Here is a 24,153-nt window from a genome sequence, read left to right on the forward strand (position 1 = left end):
TACAACCATTGATTTATTGACACAAGAAGAAAAGCTAATATTATCGTTAAACGCTAGCTTGGAAGTCAAAGAAACCCGACAATGTATATTTGTTGGCATATATCAGTCGTACATAAGAGAGCTTTTGAAAACATTGCGCTATCTTAACCGCCATTGAGACGGTCGAGTTACGCGCGATGTTTTGAAAGCGCACACAGCGGTTACGATTACGTTTCCAACGAAGTGTCGACTTCGGGTTACGTTTTATATCGTCATATGAATATCGCGCTCGTATGTTTGGTCCGAAACGCTCGTTCATTAGCATTTTATGACTGATACAACCGATAAAAGTGGAGTAAGACGCATTCAACGGGTCATATGATTTGATAGACGCACCGGCCCGCTGGCACAGACTACAGGAAGTCGGCATTTCGTTATTGGGCGATATTCATTCAAACCAACGCATTCTGATTCAGTGAATGGCTATTATTGTTCGTTTCAGATGTTCCGATGTCGATTTTGTTTGTTTTACGTGTTTGAGAGCCAATAACTGCCTTCAGAATTGAGTATAATTCAGACTATATGACTCACAAGTCGTTTTCGGAGACTCCTCGCACTTTGCACCTGAGATATTTAGTGCTTTTGGTGGGGTTTTGTAATTATACTGTTAGGTATGGCCTTAAAAAACGATTTACGATTCCTGATGCTGTGTTTCAAACTAAACGAGCCAAGAGTATGATCAAATAAATTTACATGAAATTGTTTGCTACTTCGTAAGAATATTCAGCGACGTTAATAGTTCCTTTGACTTATTATAAATAAATTCATCAAACGAGTAGAATTTAAATATTCTCATAATTATATCGCATATTATATAAAACTCAAGGAATCGATGTTCATAAATAACGAATTCAAAATAAATTCCAAAAATATAAAACTTTCAATAATAAACTCAACAAGGGAAGCCATAGTACTTATAAACACGAAGATTGATTTAGGCTGATTTTGACATCGGCACGCGCGTCCTATACATGTTACCGTAATGAAAGAAACATACGCGTGTTAACTGAATTTCTATTAAGCATTCAAAACAAAATGAATCAAATGCCTTTCAGTATCGAAGTGTAAACAGGTGGGTCCAATTCGAGATACATCTGCCTGAGACGTCGATTGTCCAAGCGTCTACCAGCGTTTCCCCCATGAGGTATATAAAGTCAAGCAGATGGGGGGCGCGAATGATCGTAAAATTTTTTTTAGAGCAACTCTCAACAAAACGCGAATCATAAAAGTAATTGGAGCCCATTCATATTAATAGACATTTACGATGTCTCCTTCATAAAACTGAGATTGTCATCGCTTACGCAATGTCAGTTTGTAAGCAATCGAACATGAACTAATTCGCTTGTGCTTGGCAAATGGTTTTAGTACATATAAATCATAAAGCAAGCCGGATATATTTATTATTAATAAAATGAATTTACATTGCCCTAGCACGCTTGACATCTTTCTAACAATTTCATAACTATATCATGTTAATCTAATGTTAAAATGATATAAATCTGTCATAAAATTGGCACATCTGTGCAAAACGGGATTTGTGAGTCGATGTGTTGGGGATAACTCGTAATATATATTATATTATGACATATCTATATCTACATACCCGCGTTTCCCCGATCGCAGATAAATAGAAAGGACATTAGGCTACAGCTGTCGTTTGCCCCGCACCTCCTCAGGGACTGTCGCAATTTTCCTACCCTTAGTTTGATTCGAATCCCGAAAGGTTTTCCCCGAGATATTTATTATTATATCTTTATTAACGTTCTCGTTTCGTCTCGACTCGTTTATTGTGAATAAGATTTAACTCCGAACTCGTTTGGAGTTATCACTTTTATAAGATATACCAATGAACTGTACACCTGCTCTAGCAAATTAAATTTACTCTGTCTATACTTATTATAGTTCTTATAGTCGTATTATAGTTCTATCTAGCAATTATGCCGGAAAAAAATGTGTTTAGATACTTAGGTATCTACTACGGATGGGATATTAAAGTCTTAATCTTCTTCTATAAAATAATGTATACATTGTTGTACGCTTGTTTAATCGTTATTATATAAATTAACACTGTAATGATAATTTATTTGTACTACAGTTATACATATAAATGCTTAGGTACAGGGCTTATTAATTATTTATCTTGAATAATGACAACTCATTTATAACTCTAGGCATCTAGAATAAATTATACCAATGTGGGCGTCCGTATAATAAGATAATGTAATTAAGCATCGGAACAGGTTCATATTTTATGCCAACCCTCTCCCGTTATAGGTGCGAGTATATCAGCAATATTTTAACTCCGAATGTAATATCGTAACGTAATTTAAAACAAATTGGCCTCCCCTACAGACTGGCAAATTTGAATACCGCAATGCTCGCGCCCCATTCAGGAGGTACCTGATACGTTTTTAAAAACAAAGGGAGGAACGCTGTTATATTTTATAATATACCGGGTTCTTTCTCCTTGAGTCCCAAATGTTTCGTATAATACTCTCCCTAATGTAATATAGTATCGATGTTCGAGAATTCCGTATGAAAATTGTTGCTTTTATTGGTGAAAAATTTTTACTACATAATATTCTTATTTACTGCAAGGGTTTAAAATCGAAAATTAAATATAAAGGATGAATATTTGAGCTATTTGTAAGATACTAAAAGGATAATTTATATTTTTAATTTCACAAACCGTATATTGTCGCATACAAGAGACGACGTGTTATTATTTAATAGGAATAAATAATAACATCGAGAAATATATAAATTTAAATATCGTAAACGTAGCGACTATTAAAGACAGCTGCATATAATTGCATTTACCCTTGCATCGACCAAAAATGGCGGCCGAAGCATTTGGCTATGGACAAGGCGGGGCAAGGGTATAATAGGGTTGCTAACATGCAAATTTAATACACCACTGGCAACACTGGCCCCCAACTGCGCTCGTTAGCTGTCCTATTGTGCGCTTATTAATTCAACGATGTTATTTATAGATTATGTGTCGGTCGGAATAAATTCTCTTGATTGGAAGTTAATGCGGGCTCAGACGGATCAATGTGGATGCAGTTAATGCGTTGATTGGTTCGATGCAATTAAAAATATTAGTTTCGATGGAAGGCACGCTGACCGATAGGTCATTAATATCAATTATGTTTTAATATTGTCAAAATGATTCGTGCCAATAATATATTAATAAAAATAACTCTCGACTCTATATCTTTGTGATGTTTATTAAACGCATGCGATAAGATATTAATTACGAGTCTGGCGTAAAGTATACTAAGTTTAGTTGGTAAATATTAAATTTACTCCTGCGCTTGTGGCGTGAACAGTTGAATCTTCCTCAAGAGACGCTGCTATGTTCATACTACATAATTGTCCGTTTAGAGGGTTTTAATTACAAGAGCTCTATTCCAAGGGTGTTATGCGCCCTTAAGTGTGAAACGACGAAGGTATGTACTGTAATGTGCTTGTAAACTACGTAACGGCTAAATTATGTGTCATAGAACTACACGTAAATTATTAGAGGCTATTTTAAACGCTCGACTTTATAGACGATATAAGCGACTAGTAATTCGTTTAGTATAAACGTAAATACGTTTGAAAGTAAATAGAAATTTTAATAAAGAATATATAGATGTGCAATTATGTGGCCCTTATAATTCAAGAATACGTTTTACGCTCCCTCACCCTCGTTATAAGTCCACCGATTAAATCGCGCATCTCACGCATTCAAGTCTCGTCTTCGCTGAGCGGGCGCCATTTGCTACGGCGCAATTATAATTAAAATTTAATCCAGCTTCGAGCAGATATGTTCCATTACTATATTCCATTGTTAACCGTTGAGTTGCTGAGACGATAGATAGTAATATAAGAATATTAAATTATTTATTTATTAATACGAATTGTGTCCTATGTTCAAATAATTACGTTAGAAGAGAATTTTCAGGTAGCGCCCCAACATGATACAGCCGATAGGTGATGCACCTAATTAAATAAAGTTGGAGCGATATTGTTTAAATTAACTATAGTATTTGGTGAATCCCCATTAAACAGGTATACCCATAAAGTTACAAGGTAAATTGCTATAGTAGCAGTTATGTTAATGTCGAGCCCCCTACAACGCAGCAAAAAGATACGATTGCAAATTTGCGGCCAAAAATTTATGATAGCCGTGTACCTATAGAGAATCCCGAGGGGCGTGGGGTGGAATAGGCCTATCGGCATTTGGAAGAGCTGGTTCGCTCGTTCTCGGCCAAAATGACCCTAAACATTTTATTTGGTAGCAACGCTATTCCCGTAACTCGGCGCCGACTAATCTTAAGCTTCAATTTAAAGGGTGTTCACGACTGTTTTGTAATATAAATATTGTAAATTGCAACACATTTGAATGTTTTCCTAAAAGTTCAATGAATTAAGTAATATTTATTGTATGTTGGAAGTTATTTGTCTAAACCGAAAATTGATTGTGGACGTGTATAAAGAAGTAAAAAAGAGTAGGTACGCTAGAACTACTGTATGGTCTCCGACTGAGAACTCTTGTAAAAGATTAGGTACTAACATTATTTTTCTTATTATAAATTTTCATGTATGTCTTTTATTCGTACATAAAAATGTAGATACGATAAATGTTGATATTTTGTGTGTAAATTAACATAATAGACAATTTTGTTTTCAAAATATCCCATCATATTAAGAACTGGTTCTTTAATTAAATTAATCAACTCCTTAGACAAAAATTCCAATCTATATATCATTTATATAAGAGATCGTCTGTTTTCTTCGTGAATAACTATTATAAGTTACGTGAATAAATATTAAAGCAACGTTTTATAAAATGAAGAGTGCCTCCTCTACCTAACTTACATTTACGTAATCAATGTGAACAGCTAAATTTACGCCGATGTTTACTTTCAGTAATTCAGTCTAAGTGCTCTTTTAATCTCATATACTATTTATTTATACGAAAGTAATATTTATGACTTTAATCAATTTAGTTTTATTTATCAAGAATATACATATTTTTTTTGATACCATGTAAATTTAAATAATACTAGAATCGTTATGATTCAAAGAGGGGTCTTTAAGCTATAAATGTATTGAGGTTGCCAAATATTTAACAATACACGATCTTCATGTATTGTTTTTATTATCATTGAAATATTTTTCAGTAACAAAAAATCAGTAATTGTTTGTAAGCATTTGTATAAACAATACAAACGTATTACTGTCATTTGTTGTCCTTTTATCGTTGTAATAGATAAATACTTATCAGTATTCCCACCGATATCACCCGAATGTAAATATGACACCCCATAAACTGAATGTTTTATAGCCCGCCACTACCATTCCAATTTTACTGGTCATTTTTTACTTCGAGGGTATTCGATTCTTGGGGGGAAAATTTATCGTTTTTATTACATCTATCGGTGTTAATACTACCTTTGTACATGTCGGTTACGTCTAAATATTTATCCTTAGACCATTTTGCTGGTAGACAATTGATCAACCCAGTGAGATGATTGACTACAAGTTCACATTTTACGAAAGGTATAGTTGATCGGTAAATGTCTTATAGGTAAGATTTTGAGTCAGAAGCGGACATCTGTGAGTCATAATTTACTTACGGTGTATTAACCTACATCGTATAATTTATCTCCTTGAGAAGCGATTTTAATGATCCAGAAAATATTTTTGTGCGATTATATTTATTCGAGTCATTGTTTCATATATCAATTCGATTCGTAAGCAGATATCAAACGGGAGTTTTAAAATCGATTCGTTATAATTAATTAATGAAAACTCTGTGCACCAAAATGAGGCTCATTTCGATTTACGATCCAATAATTGTACAATATTGTACAGGTGCTCAGTTAAAGTAAGCATCAATTCGCGCGAGGAGGATATAAATTGTATCGACTTTGCAATTGATCAAGCACTCGGATCGGTATCGACGAGCCTTCCCGCATTGTAATCCGTTGTTTAGGATGCGATATCAGGCGAACTAACAAAATATTCTGATCTCGTACCGATGTAACGCCCTTCGCACCGCCGGCCCCTTCTATTTATACCACTGTTATTGGCACTACTTCAATGTCAGGCGCACCCTGTCCTTGTCCCCCGATGCCAACCCTAAGACCCGGGGATCCCCTCGGATCCTTCTAACATACATTACGCTACACCGCTCGAATGTTAAGGGCTGAACCTGTCTAAATAAAATTATATCAATTGCATAGATTTTATTATGAGATTACAATTTAAAATTTGACGCTTCCTTTATTATGTAACTTTCTCAAGTAATTCGATTTGAATACATTTTTATTGCAATGCGACCGGCAAAAGTAGCCGACTTAAGATATTTACGATTGCTGAAAGCTTGCACATGCGATTACGAATAATCAAGTGTGTACACTTTGTAAATATTATTATGACATTTATCTTTTCTGTCCGGTCGGTTACTAAGAAGTATGGTAATATGTTACAAATAAAAATATGCTAGCTTTACCTGTATCGTGCCGTTTTAATTAATCGAAATTAGGTATTCCAGTTAAATAAGTTTCGCGAAATCGACGACGTAAAATACCTACCTATACCTATTAACAAAATTAACAGTCAACTCAATCGCGTCTCCTGTATTTTAATAAATCGATTTCGCGAAATAAAGTATGACTCAGATAGTTCCGTAACTACAATATTGATAAGTTGAAATCTCTTTCAAAAATATTAACTTAAAATAAATACAATACTATTTTCTAAATATAGGTACATGTTTATGTAATATTCTACAATAGACATTACATTTTGTGTATACTTGACAAGTCTTATGACTCAATCCGTTGTATTTTAACATACAAAGAGTTTCTCTATAGATAAAGTCATTAAAAGCGTTATATATCGAATCGTTTGTTCATATTTTTATGCAAGGCACGTCGCAATGAGTTCAGTCGGTTTCCACAAAAGGAGAACACGTCAAATACTTGCAATTAAGATTCACTACAATAAAGTAGCGTTTTAATTACATATTTACAGCAATGAAATACTTTAACGTTGTTTTAATTGGTTAAAATTTTGTTCAAAATGTTTTTCCTTCATAATAGGAAATATAGTGTTTGTTTATTTGTTAAAATATTATTGAATTTAAAATATAAACGAGAAAAACGAATGTTGCGCAATTTTAATTATACATATTATATTATATATGCTTATCATTAATCTAATTTTATGTATTAAATTTATTCCAGTATTGCTTGTGGTTGAATTGTCGTTGTTTTTTTTTTCCATAAAATCCGACCTCTTTTTGTTAACTTCTATTGCAGATTACGTTTCTAAAGATATTTTTCATTCCTATTCACGTCTTATAAACTCTAAATAATTCAGATATTCGCGTATTAATATAAATAATCTAATAAATAAAACACATTAAAATAAAAAAGACCTCGGCAAATGAGACGTTATACCAAGAAACAAAGGAATGGTCTTTATGTATTTTCATTCCGCAAACGTGTCCTACGAAGGTGAAAATGTCCCCTACCGACCTGTTGTATCTCAAGATCCTATCACAGATTTACTCGCCGGCTCACGATTGTATCTACAAGATTAATGCGTCGCTACGGCCCAGCCTACGGACCTGTAACATTATTCCGTACCTTTATCTCAAAATTTATTTACATATTTACCTCGACTTATTTATAGTATTACATTTGATTCGGCTCTCATATCTAAATTATAAAAGATGACTGTATTAAATTGTTAATTGTTGTACGAAAAAAAAAAATATAAAACGAATATTAATAGCAGTGATTTAAAATGCAATTAATTGAATCATACTCACCAAAATATTACTGAGACAAAGATTTTGACATTTAAATTTTCCGATTGCGATTAATAGTCGATATTCTCAACTACTAGTTTAAAGAGATTGAATATAGAAATACTAAGTAAGAAGTTAAAGTTATGAGTATAAATATCAAAGTGTGTTCAACAATTTCTTTATAGGCAACAATGCGAGCGGCGAGAAACGGCTGTAAATCATCTTCGGACGTGTCGCTCCGCTTCCTTGTACGTGTGTAAGTGCTCAACTTCGACCAGCGGGCAGCCAATTTGTTTTTATTGAGACTACCCTCCACTTATGCAAACTGGTAGGAAACGCTGAGGTGTCGTAAACAAACTCGCAAGACCAGTCATCGTTGACCTTCGCAAGGGAAAACGCTTTCATCGTTTGTGATGTAAGACATGAGAACTGAGCCGTGCCAGGTGGATCCGACTTAAGTGGCGTACATTACCAGGTCTACCTTTAATCTTGAAGCGTATGTTTTCACAAGCGTCTGCGCTCGGCGCCCGAGGCCGCGGTCAGACGTGTGTAAACAATACTCAACGTTAATAGAGATATAAATTGTAGGCATTGCATTTAATTCCTTTGAGAGCAATCGACACCTAGCATTATGAAATCGCTATCGTGCGAGCCAGGCGTCTGAAGTTCATTATGTGTGGATTTTCGGGCTTCGCTATATTTACGCAACGAGAAACAAACGTCACATCACCCTAAGCTTACTCGCTAGGATCCTAAGCTAACAGCTACTGTTATAATACATTGTATAAACACATAAATTCACTTGTTTATATGTCCATAGTTAATACGTTTTAACAAATGTACCGTTAAATTTCATATAATAAACAGTCTCGAACGTGACATTAGCATCAGCAGAGGCATTCTGCTTCATGGCAGACAAATAAAATAAATTTGAATTGGCGTAGTCGGAGACGACATAGTAGTATCAAAATTAGCGTAACGTATTTGGCATGGAACGGGAGAACGGGAGAACGGGAGAACGAGAGAACGAGAGAACGAGAGACGACTAAGTTGATCGTGCAATGTCGGTATTATTAAACAAAGCTGCTAGAAATCTCTACAGATGTAAGCCAGTGCCACGAAAACAAGAAGTCTTAACATATCATCTTATAATATTATTATTTATTAATGGATACGATTATTTTACTGTTATTAAAGACACGATTGTCATAACGATTGTTTCCGAATTTTTATATAGATTTACTCTTTTCACATTCTTGTATATATTTATAAGAAAATACATTTACAATTCAAATCACACGATGTGTTCGTGGAAAAAAAATTGAGATCCAATCATTATATAAATCTTACACCTAGTCGCTGTTATTGTTTCCAAGAGGCGAGTGATTTAAATCACAAACAAAAGAATCATGTAAATTCTGTACACGGGGTGAGACAACGTGAGACATATTAATATAATTTCCAATTACCTACCGTTCTTTAGAAAATATGGATAAGAAAACAAATGACATGATTTTCTAAACAATATGCAAATGGAACGTCTAGTCGATTAAATTATTGATGTATTCATAGTACGAGACGAGTGACCATCGTCAAGAATAAAGCTGACTCGAACCGCTGCGATACCTACATCATAACCACATATGAGTTGTATTATTACTTTTATACAACTTAATATTAAGTATCATTCCGTCCTTCAAAATGATCTCAATCGAGTTAATTTTCTAATATTATTTTAAAGTCAAATACGTACTTAACACTTGTCGTTATTGGAGTAGAAAATAGACTGTCCGTATGTATAGTTAGTGCTTGAATTTTTTTAAAAACTATTGGTAGGTTGACGAGCAAACGAGACACCTGATTGTAAGTGGTGACCATCTTAGGGTGAGAAATATAAACCATTCCTTGCATAGCAAATGCGCCATCAACTTCGCTAGATAAGATGTAATGTTCCTTATGGCTGTAGTTACACTGGGTCAGTCACCCTACAGACTGAAACACAACAATACAAGTGTTGGTGTTTGGCGGTAGAATATCTGAATAGTGTGTGGTACCTAGACGGACTAAATTACTAGCTACATTCAGTAAATCCAATTGAGCTAAATTTGCAACATTATTTTATGCTTATTATTTAACATCGCAAGAAATAAATGAAGCCTAATAGAAGGTTATGTTATAACTTCCTATGAATAGAAATTTTGAAGGATATATTTGAACGCAATATGATCGTTCGATAAAATAACCACGGTTCGCAATAAATCTGTGAAAACGATAACTTCATATTAATTTATTTAAAAATATCAAATTACTACACTTCCTATATATGATATAATCTTGCAGAATTTGTACAGAAATATTTTGAATTTATTATAACATATGAAATTAATTTAAATTTTAAAGTTACATTTTAAATATCATATTGTTTTTTTCAACACATAAATCACTAAGACAATTAAAACACAATGTATAAAAATACATATACGTTCAAATTACTTAAAACTTTTCAATAAATACAGTCATTGAAATACTGTTAAATTTTTGTTTTGTTTCAAACACTTTAGATCTATGGAAATATTTATTATGCCAGCAAAAGACGAAGGTATCTATGGATTTAAGTGTATTTTAGACACGTTTGCATCTAAATGCATAAAGTCTATTAGGATGTATTTATAATTTGTTTTCCTCGTTTAAAAGTCATACATACATACAATTTCATTTTACATGCTACTATTGTTCATTACATCCGCTGCAACGTGTTCTCGGTGAAAATATATATCTTTGATATATGTAAACGCCATCACGTCTGAGCTATGGTTATAAAATTATACATTTATGTCAACAGGATATGAATTAAAATTGCAAAATTTCATATGTTTTCTATTACAAAACGCTAAGCCAAGCTTGCCAAGTCATATCTAATATGTAGAGAATCGGGCAATGTAGCGAATTGGAAATTACCTATTTGACGTGATTATAAACTAAACAACTTGTTAAATTATTTAACTACTAGTTTGCTCTTTGTTTTCAATGTGAAACGTCCATTGGCTGCCTTGGGAATTTTTCCGACTCGTTTGCCGTAACGACATACGGTATGACGTTATCTTAAGCCGTCATTCCCCCCTCCGCCGCGCTCTACTCTCTTGTGTCGGTTTGTGTGGCGTGTATTATTGTATATAATTTTATTTGTTATAACAATAAGCAAGATATACTTATTTTATTAATGAAATTCTGTTTAAGTTTATTTATTTATTGTGTTTTTTTCAATTATTAATTATTTTAATAAACATCTAATTTTATATTTTACATCTGTCGGGCGTCCCGTGACAGCTACATTTTATTCTATTTTATATCAAGTAAATTATCAATTATCAAGCGATAATTATTAAGAAATGTAGTCTATTTATACCTATTAGGTATAGTTTTTGAAGTAAATGTTTAATAAAATAATATTTTTTAGATGATATACAAATTCTACAAGAAGAATTAAAAAAAAAGGTTTTATAGGTATATTATGATACATCATAAAAGCCATTAAATAAAAATAAAAAATATTGATATAATTCAAACGGATAAGGACCTATTTGAGATGGTCTCCCATTTATATTCGCATGTATCTATGTAGTCAGTAGTATGTGGCCTCTCCTTCTGATTTATGCGAGGAAGTCGACGCGTATGTGAGCAGCAATCGAATTAATTTGGCTCTACCGATTGAACACTTCCATTACCAAATACGCTCGTATTGTTCATGATCTTATAATGACCATAGTTTCTTTGTAATATATTATTTAACAGAAACAACACGGTCCGAACTGTTGATATTTAACGACACTTTAATAAGCTATAACCTTAGCTAGTATTTTAATATCTACAATGCGATACTAGATTCGCTGAGCATTTAATTAATACGTCCATTGAAATTATTATTACGATTGCTAAAACAATTTAAAAAAGAAACCTTGCGACGTCGGCGTGCGTGTTTGTACGTAGAGCAACGTATTTTGTTAAACGCCTAGTAATTAATTTGTATAATTAGGGTAAGTTGATAACAATTTTTTAATGAATGTATTGTTAGTAAACTTTTTTGACACTTCTGGTGTAATTTGATTTTATTTGTTTCTAGCGACCCGCCCCGGCTTCGCACGGTTGCAATGCTGATACTAAATATACTACAGAATGTCTTACAACGTACATAGCTTTTTTGTCATTAGACAATACAAACCGCTACGTTCCTGCATTTTAAATCTGTAATATCTTCAAAAAAAAATCATTTAAATTACATGCTGTAAATAACCATATTGATCTATATTAAATGGCCAATGTATTTAAGATACTTAATTAGATAAGGATTAATGCTGTATTGCTTAAAATCGCTTCGAAAATAAGCCATTATTTCTCGTAAAAAGTAAAGGATGAAAAATGGTTATTTTGCTTTATACCTAAGAGATAGACATATATATACTAGCACGGCTTTTTTTAAAGACCTTTTTAATCTATTTATTTTGATCTATCTTCTAGGTTTCAGGCAGCGTTTGCAATGTAAGCACAAAAAATGAGTTTATTTACGACGTTACTTTAGAAACCTCTAAATTTATCAGTGTTCCTCTACTATATTCTACATGTATATTCTACCTCTTAAATCAATCTATCTATGGAATAAAAAACCGCATCAAAATCCGTTGTGTAATTTTAAAGATCTAAGCATATATAGGGGCTTAAGGCGGTAAGCGACTTTGTTTTATACTATGTAATGAAGTAGGTAAAGGCGAATACTTGGTGACTCTGACTTGTTCCATTGCAATTGTATCATATCCTGCGTTAGTAATCTAAGTATCGAATATGCAACGTGGCGATTGAAAACTATTGCCTTAGTACGTACAGAAATAAATAATACGCGATATTTTTCACAATTGTATCGATAAATGCATGAAACCAGCGGTAAGACTTCGTGCACGCCGGTTTGTTTGAGTACCTCTCGTTCACTATTTATTGTACCGCAAAACACTAAACCTATATGTTACTGTGTTTTGGTTTAAAGTGAGCTAGTATAACGATATGATCGACAGCGATTTGACGGTGTAAGAAATGGTTTACCCTTCGTGTGTCTATGGTAATACTAAAATAAATTTTACAAAAAGTTACAATTATATATTAGTAACAAATAGTCATTAATTATGTGTAAATTTGTGTCTCCATTGTATCATAATAACTGTAAAATATATCTATTCTGCTTATTCACTAATTAATTAGCACACAAAGTTAAACTAAAATATTTTTTCTAGCAACTTCGATTTCAAACAAACGCCGCTTAGCTAATTTAGGTAACCAACAAGTTATTTATATTCTATGAAGTAAAAAATCGTCATGAGAAAACTAACATCCTTAGAAGATATTCTGATTTCTGATGCATACACCCACAACGGAAATTAAATAAATAACAAAAGGTAGAGCTGTTGATCTATAACAAACCACAAATTAATAAGATCATTTCACGCAAAAAGAAAAAAGTGTGACATTCGAACTCTTTTAAATATAACGGATACATTCAAATAAATTAATTTTAATTGAGGACAGAAATTCGTAATTAAATATAAAATTTTAAATTACGAATGAAATAGACGTTGATACATATGTTAAGAAAAAAATCTATTAAGGTTTTAATAAAATTGAATATATTATTCAGCAAGGGTTCGGGTCGAGTAATACCTATTTCAAATTTACTGACCAAAACTCATATTTGATAGAGACCTTTTGACCCTTGCGAAACAGCAATCGTCTGAGTAAATTGCACAGCGGAAATGGTGAGCTGATACTGTATAACATTACTTTCTATTTACGATCACTTGAGCTGAGCTTGAGAAATTCTATTGATATTAGAACTATCGAAGGTAATACGACGGATAAAATAAGACGAAACTGGAACGAAAGTTGATTTAACATGCTTTGTAAATATTTATAGATTCAAATAAGGAGTGATTTTACGATAAATCGATGACCACGTTCGACGTTATCAGATCGTGCGCAAAATAGTAACATTTAAAAATGAAAATATAAAATATATTCATTAATTCATCAATAAAGATAACTTAATTGGTTTATTATAATATATTTCATGTCTAGGTACAAGCAAATAAAAAAACAAAATATACAATGAATCTATATGCTTATAGTCTTTCACTAAAGCATTCGTCTGCTTTGCATGCTATATATCATTTCCAAAGCCCACTTAAAACCTCCGGATTCATTCAACATAAAACCGAATATCTTCTGTCAAATGTCTTCAAATCATAAAAGCTTCTACACGCAACTATAATCGTTAAACAAAGGCAGCATTGCTTATATTTTCAAAGTTTAACTATTAGACATAAGCTATCAAATGCGTTGCGGTATGTATAAACTCGAACACACATACGCGCGAGATTCATGGACTGCATAACGTATTAATTCGCAGAGGTCGACAACCCTAGTGCATTTTTAACGTAACTAAAATAGTCTATTGCGTAATATGTGTAATGGCAACAACTATAGCCTTGAACGACATGTAGACAAGATACAAAGTACAGTATGGAGCGGCATGCGCCTAATGGAAAGTTATGCTATGTGTATAAACGTACAAGCGCGCACGAGTACAATACCACGTCGCGAAACTGGCATTGACATTTGATTTTAAATATTCGCAGACAATTCTTACTTGTGAACTCTAAATAAGATATTAAACATTTTCACGGCTTCGGCAGTATCGTCCTGTTTATCTCACCAGTAAATTTACCCGTGTATAGTACGGATTACAAATATAGAAAATTGGGATAAGACAATATAATAATTTAAGTATTTGCGACGAAACGCGTTTATATTTGATTTATGATTATTGTCATGAAAAATAAAACATTCCGTATAATTCGTACCACAGTTGGACGGTTGAAAGATTTTTAAACAAAAACAAATTAATAATAGGTTTTATGATTGAGGTTACATAAAAACAATTTAGTGTGTAGACAGGTAAGATTTTTTATATGTAACGTATGATATAAAAACTTAAAACAAATTTGTATGCGATCATCTAATGAATCATTTGAGGCTTTGTGTTACTTGTTTTAACTCTTTTATTTTTATAATCCAAACGACGAAGAGCTGTTCGCTGTCGTTAAGGCGATACACAGATGTTGAGCCAGCTGTTTCTATGACAGTCACGTTCACAAATCTGGCCGAATGTTTATACTACACTACTCTACGGGCTTGCCTCGTTAAATTTTTATAGCCACAAGGTCGTCACTTTATGGTCAATTCTCAGACGTTATTGTTCGCGGACTGACTTTTTTCACAATACTAGCGTCAATCGCTTTATACCAGTAGATTTACGATTGACAGTGATTAGTTATTAATTGTTATAGCGCTATAAAGCAACTTTTATAAACCCTAAACGTGTAATATGTTTTGTTTGCTCGATTAGTATAATATATTGATTATAAAACCACGTTTACGCAGCGAAATAATCAAAATACATGTAATAATAAATAAATGTTGGAAGCGACAGTTTTATCGAGAAATTGTATGTAGAAACGCAAATTATACTGATTTAATTTACTATTAGGGATTAACAAACTGTGAGATGTACTACTTCATATTGTCATGTGTTGTTTTGACTGCGATTTTGGCGTTATCGACTTTCGCAGAACGGCCGCGGAACGTCGAGTAATAAAGCAATTTGTGAGCGTGCCAACAAAACAATGGCCCCTGTTCTAAGCTTGTTTTAAAAGCTTTCGACACCGTGATTTAAAACCCTTTGACTTATACCTTATTTGTAAACATCTCGTGGGCACAAAGGATTGCTATTTTTAACAAAAAGAGAAATTGCACAACCCTATTGCCGTGAATCTTTTGTTAGTTATTTTTTACAAAATGGTGAGAGCTGTGAACGAATAATTGTCAATATTAAGGTTCCGTTGTTTCTCAAAATATGATCGAGTGAAATTCAGTTTCTATAAAACTCACTAAATGATCGATAACTTTGAACTGAATATAAACCTTACAGTTATGAAGATAATGTTGAATATTGTTGTTTAAATTACAATGCGATTACACATACATATTAAAATATTAATAGCGGCTATAACTTATTTATGAAAGTAGTACCTATAGGCTATTAAAATATTTCGTGAAATTTAAAAAAAATTACATACAAGTAAAAAGTATTTATATCTTGTTTTAAAATAATACGGAATCCTTTAGAAAAAAGACAGTTATCGTCGTCGATGTTTGTACCTTAATTTCTTTGGTTAGCGCAATCCCGTTGAACTATTGATTCATTGTCTTTGGAGAAAGTTTCTATTCATTGCGAATCCTTAAACCCTTTCCGTCACTTTTTTGCAAACTCAAAGTGCCGTTTATTAGTCACGGTTGTAAAGAGACCATTCAATTTGAAATAAACAGAAAACATAGAGACGTAACTGACTTGACACGATACAGTGGCAGCAATGAACTTGTATCAGACGTTTGAGACTTTATCGAAATATAAAATATTTTAGAGAAATATTTGTACAGTGATTCAACATGTTTACGTGTTGATTTCAAATGAACCGGACACATGATTGAGCAATCGACGATTTTATTTTAATACCAAATCATCGTAACAAATTGCAGTTAATTCATTGTTTACAACAAATATTTCCGCGCTGATATAAAAAAAGCAGTAGAAATATCAATTGCAATGATTCAACGAAGCCATGTCAAATGAATAATTGCAACAAAATTTTACGGAAGGCATGTTCTAAGGCATTTATACACGAGCGTTACAATGCGTTGTTAATCGGTTAAAATAATTATAACAATTAAATCATTGAACGCACGTGTATAAATGCCTAAATGGTCATCTAAATTGTAATTAAGCTAAGGACTTAGAACTAAAAAAAAATAAAAATTGAAACGATAAATACCATTGAACTCACCGCAGACCACGCGGTCGAAGGGGCTCATCCAATCTGGAAACGGAAAATCTATTATCAATCGTAATGAATATTCTTACTCCGATATAAATACATGCACTAATATATATAAAAACGATAACAACTAACAACAGAGTAAATATAAATTAACAACTTTACTTAAAAAAAATCTTAATTCAAAATTAAAACAATCAGTGTTCAATTAACTTAATTAATTACATGCTAAATTATAAGGAAACTTATAAAATAATAAAAAACAGTGACATTTAAAGTGAAATTGACAGTTCATGAAATTGTCTTGGTTAAGAAGTTCGTTATCAAATATATGTTGATCATTAGCAATTATTAATAATTGTATATACCTACTCAGAATATAATATTATTAGGAAAAATAACATTTTATGTGTTGAACGAGTTAGGCATATCATGTAGCTTAAATTATTAAGACTTGGGTCAAAAAAATAATATAAATGGTTTTGTATTTTAATTTTATTTTTATATAAATTTCTATTGTACACAGCTTGTTGTTGTACGCGCCTCTATTGAGATTGCTTCAGATATTATAAATGAGTGAATGAAACAATAAATACTTTTTGTTGCTACTAAACTTCACGACGCAAACACAATAATGACTATTAAGAGCGATACGCATGCAACTTTATAGAAGATTTCACATAAATATTAAATGGATAAAAGAATTATTCCGGTAACTATGTGAATCGATCGAGTTTTTATTGGAACAGCTTACTATGCAATCGCATTTTTCCTATTCGTAGATTTTCTTTTGCCTCTATAATTAAATTTTATAGTTTTATAATTAATTCGCGTTTTGTTAGATGATAAGAAACACCTTTTTAATGTTCCTAGATTATTTATATTTTATTGTCATTTAGCTGTTCGTTTTAAAAAAAAATTTGCATGTTATGATGTAGTCAGGGGTATTTAGGGCTGTGTTTTCGGAGCGTGATTTTTTAATATTAAGTTAATATACAGGTATCCTTTGTGATTAATTTAATTTTGTATGTATATTATGAGTTTAAATTTTAGTACTTAATTATCACCAAAAAGAATTTGGTTTAGGAATAGCTTTTGAATGCAATACATATTTTTTTAACCATTTAATACAATATTTATAATAGCAATGCGTATATATGTAGGTAGGTAGGTATCAAGCAGTGCAATTATAGAATAACAACGTAACGTACGAAAAATGCAAGTGAATTTTCGCATAACATTGATAAATATATAGGCCGGCTATTAGGCAGACAGCCTTATCAATAAATGTCAAGAGTACAATACCCAATGACTGATATCGATGAAAATTTATGCACTAATAATACAGAATCTAATTTAGGTACCTTCGTATTACCGATTAAAAACCACACTCCGGTTTTTTAGTGGTCTTAAATTAAGCAAGTCGTGTCAATCGGAAACATTAAATTCATTGATTGGATAATCTTTAATGGTTTAAAGTGTTCCGAAATTTCGATTATTCGATACATCGAATTGGCAGTGCATCGTAATACCGAAATACACGATTTTATCAGTGATATAAACTGACATCAACTTTCTTAAAAAAAAAACCAATTTGGCGAGAAAGTTGTTCGGTTGAGATAATAAATCATTGACATGTGTGAAATAAACGTAAAATACATTATTATATATTAAGCAATTATACTTAATACATTTTTTTTTCTATTGAGCTAAGTAAGTCGGTATCAACCTACATACTTATATATACTTGTACAATCTTTTTTTTTTGAACCGATATATTCAGAGATTAAAATAACGCAGCAATTTGGAAAGTAAAATTTTATCTTAAAATAATTCTTCCGCAAATAACTTTATGGGTTTATTTTTAAATACATACTTTAAGGTATAAAGATATCTGAACTATATTATATTCTATTTACTAATATACTAATTTGTATACGTATATGTAAAAAAAAATTAATAACAGCTCCTGCTCTATTTTCTTTTAAAGATAAGAATTTGGCACTAATTAGAATTCTACCTTATGATTACCTAAGTATGTGTAATAATTAGATACCTATATTATAAGCTCATGCGTAAATAACTAAAAAATCTTTTTAAAAATGTAAGCGAGTAGATTCGTTGTAAAAAAAAAATCAAGTAACGTTAATCTGAATTACTTATCACGTACAATATTTAATTTTATGGAATTATTTTAGCCAATTACTTAACACTTATGAATTTTTAATACAAAATAAAGTATAATTTACAAAAATCATGATTATAACTAATTTTATCTGTGAATACAGTAATGTTCTCAAAGGTACGTAGGCTACTTAAAATAAATTAAGTAGTCAAAATTTTCAAAATTAAAATAAAGTATTAACATTTAAATCAATATATATATTTACTATTCTACCCGCTTTCATTTTTTGCAGACTTTTGAAGGATGGTACTAGTTACCTATTTTAAATTTTTACATTGGACTCTAAGTATTTTAAATAAACTACCAACCCATCGCAAACAATACAAATTCTTAGAAAATGCTTTAAATTATTTGCAGTGTCGTCCATTCAAATAACTAGTAATTAAATATAGTATGTGCTACAAATAGTAATCAATATCATTAAGAACCGTCGCTATCATGTGAGTTTCCCGACGAGGCCCTGTGATTGGTCAGTGACGTCGGCCATATTTGTTGCGCATGCGCTGTACCCGCGCGCACACATGTGACTGGCTCATCTCTAGCGATATATCACGTCAAGAGAAACAAGCGGGATGTGTCGTGCACCATCTAACTCGCTTTTCCTTTTTTATGTTTTTAATTAATTCAATTCCTCTAATATATTTTTTATTTATAAATTGGTTGTTTATTATTATCTATAGTGATATGACACGGGGTCTTAAAGTATGATTTTCAAGATAAAACTAATTTACAATAAAATATTATGATTTATTTTAAGTAATTACAATTTTAAAGAAACATTTTTCTTTAAAATTCTATGTAACAAAATAATTAGGAAGATAAACGACTACTTACGTAATAATATTATGACGTAAGTAGATCTCACAGTACAATTATTATAACTGTCAAATAGATGGCGAATGTTAAGCATTATTGAAAATAAATGTCAACGCGTGACATGTATGCCATTTTAATTTTTAAAGCACGTGTTGCCAGCACCTGCTAATATATTTTTATATCTTTTGAGAGTATTCGACGCCTCTGTCACACGGTATTTCTTATAATCTAGCATTGCCAATAAATCACGAAAATGATCGCATTTAAAACAAAAACAAGTAGATTATAGGCCATTTTGTATAATTTTAGTGAGCTACGAGCCCGTTATTCTGGCATATCGGCTTTGATTATGGGTTCTTTTACATTTCTACTTTATTGATGACCGTCATGTGCCAGGAAGGCCGCTACGCTTCAGATGTAAAAATCTTTATGATTCACACATTTCTTGAATTCGACTTCAAAGTTATTCATGTGAACAGTAAATTAGTCTATTTCTTTATATTCTAAATTTAAATAAATAAATTTAACAAGATGAGTTTCTGTTGCAAAATTAAATATAAAAGTAGATAAATTATATAAAACGAGATTAAAAATGAAAATGTTTTTCAAATGAATAAAATTCTTTACAATTTAAAATTATAAATATAATATTGCTTTCATAAAACTACGTTCAATATAACATTATCATTGCAACGATAAATTAAAAATTATCCAATTGTAAATTTATTATTCCGTCATTTGGAACAATTGAGAGAGAATTAATAAAAAACGTATAACTGACGTATAATACTTTGTGTATATTTAAAAAATATAATTATTAAGGCACCTTTCCACCCGAGTTGTTATAGTGTTAAACATATTATAGGTAATCATTGGAGTTATATACTTAGGTATATAACCTATCTGTATTTAATTATATGATATGAAATAATTCCTCTTTGTAAATAATTATTATGCACCTAATAGTCATATATTTCTTTGTAGACTGTTATTAATAAAAGATATTCATATTCATAATATGTTGCAAAGATAATTATTATTAAGTCGCCAAATGTATGGTCAGAATTGCGCAGAGAGACATAAAACCGCGTATAAATATAATTATACCATTGTATTCAAAGCGTACAGGTAGTTTAGCTGTAATGGATCGACGTTTTTGAGTACAAAGTGGACCTCACATGTAAAAGTGAAATACGCGTACGTAGAGTCGACGTACGTCCAAAATCTGCTTAATGACCTAGGTTAGTTCTGTTTGGGTTTTAGTCTAGATTTTATAGACGTTTTCTATCCATTTTTCTGCTATTTTATATATACCTATATACATTTATACTGTATAAATGTATACCTATGTTCTTAATTCGTTTATATTATTAACCATTTAATAAATTAGAAGATTTCAATTTAAATGTATACGTGCATTATAATCATTATATATTTTCTACTAATGACGTGTTTTATAAGTAGGTATTAACACTAGCGACCTGCCTCTGGCTTCGCACGGTTCAACAACAACAAAGAAAAGAAAAGTTCGTTTAGACAATATTAAGTAGATACCTATATTTATTTCATAACGTTTTTTAACTATCTATGTTGGTATTTAACTAGGTATGTATGTATGTATGCCAAAAATTAAAAATGTGAGTAATAAAAAAATTAGTTGAGTAGTAATTTGATTGTTAAACATACATATAAATGTATCCGCGGCTTACAGATTAACATTTGGTTTGTTTTAACTGCCACGTTCGAAATATTATTATTACAATCATTTATCCGAACGACTGATTAGCAGCGAACGATACCTTTAAAAACATGGTGAAATATTCTAAAATGTATTTACGAAATTTTATTTAATAAAATACAATTTTAATCAATATTAATTACCTAAGGTAATTAACATATTGATCTGAATAAGGATCGCTCTTTCTTTTAGTGAAAACCGTATCGGAAATCCATTGACCAGAGCAGTTTAAAGTAAGCGAAGATCCAGACGCAGGCAGAAAGCGACATTGTTTGATACTTCTTATTTATAGATATATGAACCAACCTATAATTTCGTATATATGATCCGGCAAATAAGACTAAAACAGATATACCTACAAATATATAGACGGTAAAAAATAATTGATATAAAGAAGTCAAGTTAAGTCAAAAAGCACAAATTTATATTTTATGATTTTTATTAAATCTAATAACATCATAAAGTATTAGGTACTTTGCTGTTAATTATGGCTAATATGTGACCCATTTAACCCCGTCAATGTATCGCTCGTCTTGGTATATAATAATTATTATTGTAATATATTTTTTTAATAAGTCGTTACAATAGAAATGTAGGTATATTTAAAATTTAAAATCGTTATAATTTTTAATAATTATTTAATAGTTATAATATATATTTATTTAGTATTTTAGTTATTTAAGTTTACACCTAATTAATATGTTGTTTGAAGTGTGTGTCTATAAACTTCTTATGGACACCACCGCGTGCCGTCGGGATTTTAAATATTATAGTTTATTGTGATTTTATATAAGTACCTATAATTATTACCGATACGTCATTTAGAGTAAATTAAATTTTATTCGAATAATATTAATATTAAATAATTATAATTTGACTGTTATATAATTATATTATATATAATATAAATGTAATAAATATACGTATATTGCTATTGAATTAGGTACATATTAGTGAACACATCTTAATTATTTCTTAATTAAAATCATTTGTCAATTAAAACTTAATTGAAATTATTTTGTAGTTATTCTTATTAGATTAATTGGTAATACCTAAATCTTAATTTAATACGTTATGGTTTTACGTTTATATTACGTTATGGTTATGGATAATGTATTATAAATATACATATATAGGTATATAATTATAACCATAGTGTTATTAGACTGAATAGTACCCAATGAATATGCTCGTTTATATTTGAAAAAAAAAAACTTTTATTGCACAAAATCGTATGTTTTCTTTTAAATAAAATATCTACGATTCAGCATTTATAGCATAACTATAATTAGAAATAATAAAATAATAAAAACGTGGAACTAAAATCAATAACACAGCCAAACATAAATTTAACAGAATGCTAAAATGCTTATTTTATAATAAATAAATGAATAAGTACCTACTTAAACAGTACATTACATTAAATTTCAGAACTAGGCGCAATAACATAAAAAGTCAACAGTTAAAAGTCATGCAGTGAAGGAGTAAAACATTTACCGGTGATTGACATCCATGGATAACGTGGTATGTCTGGCAGAGGCTGGGCGGAGGGTTGAGAGCACGCTGCGCCCATTGCATCCACTGAGGCTGCAGAAGCGGCTGAGGCTGCTGATGCTGCTGCTTGATGGTAAAACTGCGCCGCTGCTGCCATACTAGCCGACGCAGCCGATACCGCCGCACCGCCGTTGTGTTGACCGAGTGCATAATTCACCATCGGATCTCCTCCCACAGCTGTCGGGTAACGGCAACTTTTGTCGTCAGCCGATAGACCACCGCCAGTTGGAAACGGCACTGAGCCTCCGAACTGCTGGTGATGAGAAACGTACGGGTACATCCTCGCCGGCGCGCCTGGTGACGCCGACGATGACGAAGAGGAGCGCTGCGGGCTCCCGGCCCCTGGCGAGCCGGCCCCCAGCGCAGCCGCCCCTAGTCCGCCAGACAACGACGAGGAGAGCGACGTCGACAATGATGATGACAGCGATGAGGACAATGATGCCTCAATAGGTGATGCTCCAGCACCCGCGAACAAGTTCTGATGATGGAACTGCTGGTGGTACTTGGGGAGCATGCTATCGATGATGAACTTGGAACTCATCGCTCGGCGGCGACGCGGCGCGCGACGATCGCCTCGCGGGAGATGCGTTTATCGCCGGCGATTCGGATCGATTCTCGCGCGTGCACCTCTACTATGGCCGCGGATCGTTTATGACCCGCGTATGAGGCTCTACGACTCTGAATTCCCGTCGTGGCGAGCGTTACCGCTGCCGCGCGCCGCACGTGAGACGGCGAAACGAAGCACGTGCGTGCGAGCGAGACGCATTTATCGTGAGCGACGACGCGCTAGAAACCTCTCCGTCTCATTAATTCCTACCTGCGTGGCTTATATTAGAAAGAGATAAAAGCTTTTTGCTAACGACCATTCAGCCGGCCATTGTTCGTAATGGCGCCAGGCCCCGCGCAACCCCGCGTTCTCCTCGTCTACGCCAATAGTATTCCGGTGCAGAACATTCACCGCCAATCACAAACCATTCCGGCACTTCTAGCTGTCAAAATGAATGGCCTTAAGCGGTACAGCACCAAGAATTTCATATTATTTTGAGTTCAGTATTTTTTTGTGATATTTATAAATGTA

At 32.3% G+C, this 24,153-nt stretch overlaps 1 protein-coding gene across 2 annotated transcripts in view; it reads right to left on the minus strand.

The window, feature by feature from the left end:
* Positions 1-23,752, minus strand: part of LOC113393018 (homeobox protein abdominal-A homolog) — a 37,837-nt gene extending 14,085 nt beyond the window's left edge. The window contains exons 1-2 of one of the 2 annotated variants that reach the window (XM_026629711.2): positions 23,019-23,752; positions 16,780-16,824 (exon numbers count right to left, since the gene is read on the minus strand). In XM_026629711.2, coding sequence (XP_026485496.1) covers positions 16,780-16,824; positions 23,019-23,616 — 643 coding nt within the window. In that variant the 5' untranslated portion in view covers positions 23,617-23,752. Of the gene's footprint in view, positions 1-16,779; positions 16,840-23,018 lie in introns of both variants that reach the window. The other variant, XM_026629710.2, reaches the window with a different exon arrangement.
* Positions 23,753-24,153: the final 401 nt, after the last annotated feature.

This window comes from Vanessa tameamea, chromosome 12 (assembly GCF_037043105.1).
Source record: "Vanessa tameamea isolate UH-Manoa-2023 chromosome 12, ilVanTame1 primary haplotype, whole genome shotgun sequence".
NCBI classification, from domain to species: Eukaryota; Metazoa; Arthropoda; class Insecta; order Lepidoptera; family Nymphalidae; genus Vanessa; species Vanessa tameamea.